We start from the raw sequence: 7725 nt of genomic DNA, 5'->3' as shown, positions 1-7725 counted from the left end.
TTACACTCCGCCCCCTTCCGTTGCTTCTCGGCTCGAGGTGAAGATGGCCGCGCTCAGGGCTGCGGGACGCTGCACGGGCCGGCTCCTTCTACAGGCGCCGGGCGGAGGGCTCACGACCCCCAAGGTAAGCGACGTTTCATTGAACCGAGCACTTAAGGTCGACACCGTCGCTGCCTGTTAAGTCCCCGTGTTAAGCGGCGGGGGAAGGGAGGGGGTGGTGGTGGTTGGTTGGTGACGGGTCCTTTTCACCTGCTCTCAGGCAAGGTCACTACGGCACGGGTGGTGGTGGGTCGGCCTCACGCTTCCCCTTGCCACAAGCCTCGGGCTCCTCGGGTGCACGGGGAAGCTCTTCCCCGCTTCTCGATTGCGTGTCCCGACGGGGCTTTTAAGTTCAATTAGAACCTCGGGGTCGCGACCTCTACTCGCAAAATCGGAGATTCCACCACCACCACCACGGCAGGCATTGTGTAACGGGGTGGTGGTGTTGGTGCGATTCGTTGGGTTCTGAACTCGGATGAGGAAGACGGGAGGTGGACCGTAGTTGAGGGTGTTTTTTGCGAAGCTAAGTCTGTTTTTCATTTTTTAATTACGCCGATTATTTGCTTATTTTCGGAGTTACGTGCGCAAAGTGTGTGCTCAATCCGGGACTTGCATGTTGTAAGGTCTGGGGACTAATGGACAATGTCTTGACATTGGGTCAAAGCTCATTCGAGTAGGAGGACCTCACTGTGGATGTAATTTAGCTTTACTAGACCTTTTTTTATTTACCTACACTTGCGGTTATGAAATGTCGTGTAAGGGTTAAACGCCAGCGAGGTTGAACCTTGCTGTAAAGGAAGGTGAAATCCAGTCCTTGCCATGTAATGGATCTGTACCCTGGAATACCAGAGGGCATTTTAGTGGGCATTGCAATTTTTATTTGGTGGCTGTAATATCACTGCTCATTTGTGTTTAACCACTCATTAAATCTACCGAGTAATTAACGTATCATTCAGTGTCGTGTTCGTGGACTTTGACATTGCTACTCGTGTAACAAAATCGCTTGAAGGACGAGGCGCATTACACTCTATGTTTGATACGTCTTACTTGTTAATTGAACGTGGATATTTGCAATTTTTGACATACTACTTGGTAGTTTTATAACAGTTACGTTTTAAATGTCACCCAACTGATAAAATGTCTGTCACCCAAGTGGTTAAATAACTTAAGCTTATATCTACGCGGCTGACGTTTATGTATTTTTCTGTACCGACTGCTTGGGTTTATTTTAAAATATCTGAAATGTGTTTGTATGACTACTGATTGTGTTTAGACGTTGTTTTTGTACATGACAAAAAATCAGATGTCTACGTTTTTGTCCTGATGCAGTGATATGTTTTGTTCAACTTGATCACTGAATGGGCAAGCCATAATAGGGACTCACTCAAGATATGTGGTTGACGACTGCCTATAGGCAAGCTCTCCTACTTTGGTATATGATATTTAATCAGATTTTCTAAGGCTACACGGGGGAGCTTTGCCACTATGCATTCAGTGGTAGTACATTGGGAGCACATCTAACTCGTGGATAAATTGGTACTCTCGTCTGCAGGCCGGCATGTCCTTCGCGAGCCTTTCCCGTGGAAGAAAGGTGGCATTGTCCACGATCGGCGTGGTGGCGGCCGGCGGACTGGGGCTTGCGCTGGCTCTACACCACACCATCAAGGCCGAAGAGCTGGAGCTGCATGCGCCCAAGTACCCGTGGAACCACAACGGTGCTCTTTCCGCACTCGACCAAGCCAGGTATGACGATGCAAAGTGGTAGCGCTATTGCCACTTGTCGCAGAGGTTCATGGTTCAAGCTCAGCAATCGTGCCTGGTACCGCGGGTATATTAACAAAACATACCAGCTGTCCAATTCACATTGGACCTTAAAGATCCTGTGACGTTATTCAAAGAAGGATTGGCCATGTCTGCTGGCATCAATCCAAATTAGAACATTACTTACAAATTCCCTAGTTGGGTAAAACCACACAGCAACATAGCCCCCTACTTCGTACGCAAATTATCCTCATGTACGAAGCATCACGTATATGATAGCCTTGCGCTATAAGAACGGCATGATTACCATATGGACGAGTGATTTTATATTTGAAGACAACTTCACCCTGCCTGGATATGTGCATTTTCCTGAGTGATATGGTGTAAAGTGTTGGCCATGGCCAGGTATTGAACTCCAGTGACCAAGTTCATTGTGTAGAGTGCTTACCACTACCACCATTTCTCTAATCCCTGGAATCTAAACAGTAATTGATTAATGGGTTTGTAATTATTGATAACTACCGTGCAGCATAGTTTAAGAATGACATGTAACAAGTGAAATTGTAATTTTATTGGGTGTGTTTCTGCAGTGTGCGCAGAGGATACCTTGTGTACAAACAGGTGTGCGCGGCATGCCACAGCATGGACTACGTAGCCTTCCGTAACCTGGTGAACGTGACGCATACGGAAAAAGAGGCCAAGGCACTTGCTGAGGAGGTGAGTTCACTGCCATGGTGCAGAGAAAGATAATTGAAGGCATATTGGTTTCAGCAAGGATTTGAGTTCAGCTAGTTTGTGGCTCTTAGGCCTGATGCTGATAACTGCACATGAGTAGTAGAGGGTACCAGATTGTGTTATTTTTACTGGGCCATCAGAAGGCACACCCAACACACCATGTTTGGCTCTTTCATGAACAGTCAGGTGTGGGTTGTTTTCTGTCTCAGTGCTTTACGAGCTACGCGCCTTCGTGAGTTAGACCCCTCTTGCTAAGTTGTCTGCATTGCTGCTCTTCTACGGCTGAAGGGAAATCATGGATTTTTTTTTAAGAATGGTAAATAGCTGTTTAGATTAGGCAAAATCACAGTCCTAAATGTAATGTAAATAAACCACACCCATGACATCACAGTTACTTCTGAGGACAGGAAGCCACGCAGCTAGGACAGGGAGCCATGCAGTCCGTTAAAGTGAGACTCATGGCCCTGTTGTTACATGGTTGGCCCAATTAGGAAATCTGGACTGAGGTTCATGAACTAGGCCAGTTCACTTCCCCGTTGTGGGAATGTGGAAAAAGGCTACCAGGTATCGGAGTGGGATTAGAAGGAATTTAGTGCATACTTTATCATAGTGTAGACTGTAAGCAGTTTAAATTTGGATTGGTGAAATGTAATTGAATTATATGGTTTCAAACAACACAATAAACATGTGCAAAAATAACTTGGCCTTTGTGCATTGTGTACAAAAACTATCAGCAGTCCCTGAAAATATGCATGATGATCCTCTTGCCTTAGGTGTGTCACGATCAGAATAAATTTGGCCAAATGTGGCTGACTGGTGAGCATCAATGGAACACAGACTACTGTAGACTGGTTTATTTCTTATTAGGACTCATCAGTACAGTATAGTCACCAATGCTCAGTGCTGAAAAGTCTTGTTCTGGGTAACATGTAGAGTCACCACATTACTCTGGGGGCCATTAGCTAGTAAGTGCCGGCTGGAAAACCATATGCTTCAAACAACACACAGGACCACAATGCATTTCTTCAGGAACTGATTATGGTTTTTGCATGGTGTGTAAAGGCAAGAGTGCACATTTTTATATAAAATGTGAAATGTATGGATTTCTGACTTACAGATTTCACAATTTGATAATCCGTTTTAACTAGTATCCTTAGTTATTGCAAAAACAGTAAACGAACAAGACATTTCTGTTGCTACTTATTATTTGCATTCCTGACAGTAGCATTTTTCTGTCATTTAGTTTGAGGTGGTCGATGGGCCGGATGACAATGGCGAGATGTTTACAAGGCCAGGAAAACTATCGGACTACTTTCCCAAGCCCTACCCCAATGAGCAAGCAGCTCGCGCTGCCAACAATGGAGCTCTACCACCCGACCTCAGCCTCATCATCAATGCTCGGTAAGTTAGTCCCGCACGGACAAGGACGACTCAAAAGCTTTTCTTTTGCTTGGCACCTGGTTTGATATGTGTGCTCAGGTGTCCCCAGTGTGCTCAAGGATAGGTGTGGGCATTGATTTATATGTGTTATGTACAGACATGCTAAAATTGTTGAATGGATTTACATGATTAACTACCGTGGACAGGCTTGTTGTGGACTTGCATGAAAACCCGCAAGTGACTCCTGTTGCCAAAAAGGGGAAAAAGCTTATAGCCTGCAAGCTTTTAAATTGTGATGTTAGAATTGTATTTTAAGTATCAAACGATTTGATTACGTTTTATTATTATATATTTGGGACAATATTTTACATCTGATTTGTAAAATCAAAAGGTGTGCACTACATTAATTATAATACTTGTTTATTTATTATTAATATACAAAAATGTCTTCAGACGTTGTACAGAGCAGTCCTCAGAAAAGTAAATCCATTTCATTAATACCTAAAAACAGAAAAAATTAAACATCAGCCATATGATTCCCCTCACACAAGCTACCACAACTGGTTACAGCCATCATGTTGATGGTTATTGTAAATGGAATGATTGGTGATCAGATTTGAGTGAAAGGATGGACCACAGTTGTCTTCATCTGATGGGCCAGTTATTGTCATTGACTTCTCAGCTTCATTGGAATGATTGGCCAGTACTTGAGTGGTATGGTGGGCCATCTTGAGCTTGATGATGGGCCAGTGCTTGATTGGTATGATGTGTCAGCTTGAACTTGATGATGGGTCAGTGCTTGATTGGTATGATGTGTCCGCTTGAGCTCGATGATGTGCCAATGCTTGATTGGTATGATGTGCCATCTTGAGCTTGATGATGGGCCAGTGCTTGATTGGTATGATGGGCTACCTTGAGCTTGATGGGCCAGTGCTTGATTGGTATGATGTGCCAGCTTGAGTTCAATGATGGGCCAGTACTTGGCCCATATGTGGTCACAGTGATTGGTAGAACACAATGTACATAGCAGCCAGGCGTGCTATTTGGACGTGATTGCTCTTCCGATTGCTCCAGTGGTCTCCTCATGTTCGTCTGCGTGGCCCCCCAGTGGCTTGTCCACCCATACCAGCCCCTTGGCTCCATCTCCCAGGGTTATAGAGTGGCAAGGCTGTGGGTGGCACTGAAGGCCAGGACGTCAGTGTGGGTTTGTGCAGCGGTGTCGGAACCTACTACGCTCCATTCTCATGAAAATTGTGCAAATTATACACTTGTGGAAATTCATATTTGTCTTTTTGCGTTGTCTGTTAAGTTGGCGTTAGCCTGTATTTTGAGATGCTTCATGGCACACCGCCAACCCAATGATGTTGTTAGCTATGCAAGGTCTTCTATAGTTTGTTTAGCAAAGCCTTGTTTGTATGTACGCGTGTAGCCACGGAGGAGAAGATTACGTGTTCTCACTGCTGACCGGATACTGCGAGCCTCCAGTTGGTGTGGCCATACGCGAGGGCATGCATTTCAACCCATACTTCCCTGGACAAGCTATCAGCATGGCTCCACCTCTTTACAATGAAATTTTGGAATATGAAGATGGTACGTAATGCTTTTTTCTGCGTATTGTATTGATAATGATAATGTTAGATGTGTATTTTTAGTTTTGCACAGACGTATTTTTTAAATGTTATTATTTTTTGCATATTAAAAAAATGTATTAAAATTTTATTTCAATTGTGCTGTCAGTGTTGTCATGAGACCAAGTGTGTTGTCCAGCATTGAATTGAATCACCTACGGTTAAAGAGCAGCCAGTGGAAGGAAATATCACAGAACTACTGGGAACCTTTCAAGTGTCCTCTTTAGCCACACTACTGACACTACATTCCCACACATGCCCTGCTGTAGAGAAGTGATTTAGGTGGCAGTGAAATCCATACTGCAGTTTCTTAATTTTGACTAAAGTGAAAAATAAATTGTAATATGGTAGTAGTTTTGCACAGTCATTGTTGATCAGGCTAAGTTCATTCCCTATGCTTGAGAAACCGGCTTAAACACGGGCATCCAAAACCTGTTTTTAAACCAAGGATCTCTCAAGGGTTCTGGTTGAGTGCTCCCACCCTTATTACATGTGGCCCACTGAGCAGAGTGAAATAGTTCCACCTCTGTTCAATGATTGCACTTACAAGAATACAATACAAAATTATATAAATTAAAATTAATGAACAGTATAATGATTTACATTTTTGTGCAACCCCTATATTTTAAGCTACCGATATTGATTTTGGCTTTCATCGGGTAATACAAAAAATATGCACTGTGTGAATTTTTTTATCACAATCTTTCACTGTGGAATAGTGTCAATGGGAGCGAAATAAATTGTCAGCATTTTACATGTCCATACCAATAATTCCAACAAAGAATGTGCATTAGATTTCCAAGTGATCATTTCTAAATACATTTGAAATTGAGGGTTGTGTAAGTTATATTCTTGTAAAGGACCTACTGGTAAAATTGCCCTGCATGTAGTTATCTTTGCAGAAATGAGTTACCATCTCTTGTTATATTACAGGGACACCGGCTAGCATGAGCCAGGTGGCAAAGGATGTGTGCACCTTCCTGCGCTGGGCGGCTGAACCAGAGCATGACACTCGCAAGCGCATGGGCCTGAAGGTAAGCTCTCCATTGAATGACTAGCGTTGCAGTTATGTACTCTACAAAATTACATGGCTTGCGTTGAGAATAAATTATTGGTGATTTAATGCCTCCTTTGGTCATGTTGTTGCTGCCAGGTACAACTGCATATGCTGTGAAATAAAATGTTCGTGGAATAACCAAGGAGCCTGATTCTGTCTTCCCACAGCTCATGATGCTGATGGGCATCGTATTGCCTTTGTTCTACTACATGAAGCGCATTCGATGGTCCGTACTCAAGTCGAGGAAGATTGCGTACAAGCCACCCCAGTAGAGACCGGTGCCAGTTGGTGGACAGGCTCTCAGGCGGCAGAAAGCCTTATGGCATGCAATTCACCTAAACTTGTATAAAAATATAAACGGAAATGACAAAAGTGGATTCGTGGCAAAACACGCTAACATTGATCAGCCTGCTATGAGTGATGTGCATTGTGCTGTTCATACTTTCTGCATCATTTTCGCCTCGCGCAATAACTCGGTTCCTCTTCTTCAGCCATGGACGATGGCTGGAGCTAAATAAACATAATCTTATGTAAACATGTTGTACTTGTGTGTCTTTGTTCGAGAGTTTTGATTGAAAACATTTCTTGTGTCAAAGGAGTGTGTACAAAATGACTTCTGTGTTTGTGATGTTGGTCCTGTAAGCACTCACGCCACTTCTCGAACCTCCTCGACCTCCCTGGTAAACTACTGCCCTCGGTGGATACAAAATGAATGGCAAGTTTGAAAGATTATGGAAATCCAGCTTTGATATCTTAATACCAGATATGGAAGACTCGTATTGATAAATAATTTCAGTTGGCTCTGGCGAGATCAAAATTGGATTTTTGCTCCGATTGCAAATGGTGCTTGAAGTAGTACTGTAATGCGTTTTATGCATACATTTAGCAATTGTAATTATACATAAAATAGATTTAAACGAATCGTCTGTTAAAAATATATTTAATAATTCTGAAATAGTTTTCAAATCTGTAAATGATAAAAAAAAAACATGCAGTCAGCCACAATTTGCTCAAATTAAATTTATTTTGATGGTGACCTAAGACCACAATGCAGTTCATCAGGAAATGCTGACGAGTTTTTGCATGATAATTGGTTCTTTACCCTTCTATCTGGCAACAAAACTG

The 7725-nt window shown here is 43.0% G+C and overlaps 1 protein-coding gene across 1 annotated transcript; it reads left to right on the top strand.

Moving 5' to 3' along the window:
• Window positions 1-7135, top strand: CYC1 (cytochrome c1). The gene is made up of 7 exons (XM_078864021.1): window positions 1-124; window positions 1592-1782; window positions 2391-2517; window positions 3779-3936; window positions 5345-5505; window positions 6477-6577; window positions 6768-7135. The coding sequence occupies exons 1-7, from the start codon at window positions 44-46 to the stop codon at window positions 6870-6872; spliced, it is 924 nt and encodes a 307-aa protein (XP_078720147.1). The 5' UTR covers window positions 1-43; the 3' UTR covers window positions 6873-7135.
• The last annotated feature ends 590 nt before the right edge of the window (window positions 7136-7725 follow it).

Source organism: Lampetra fluviatilis, chromosome 17 (assembly GCF_964198595.1).
Source record: "Lampetra fluviatilis chromosome 17, kcLamFluv1.1, whole genome shotgun sequence".
In the NCBI taxonomy this organism is placed as follows: Eukaryota; Metazoa; Chordata; class Hyperoartia; order Petromyzontiformes; family Petromyzontidae; genus Lampetra; species Lampetra fluviatilis.
Note: the sequence above shows the minus strand (reverse complement) of the source record. Positions and strands in the feature narration are given on the sequence as shown.

What these genes read in the sequence shown, in the direction of transcription:
- CYC1 (XM_078864021.1), top strand. Translation starts at nt 44, where the DNA reads ATGGCCGCGCTCAGGGCTGCGGGACGCTGCACGGGCCGGCTCCTTCTA. An exon ending in AATTTTGGAATATGAAGATG is followed by an intron (nt 5,506 to 6,476) that starts GTACGTAATGCT and finishes GTTATATTACAG; the next exon opens with GGACACCGGCTAGCATGAGC. An exon ending in GCAAGCGCATGGGCCTGAAG is followed by an intron (nt 6,578 to 6,767) that starts GTAAGCTCTCCA and finishes GTCTTCCCACAG; the next exon opens with CTCATGATGCTGATGGGCAT.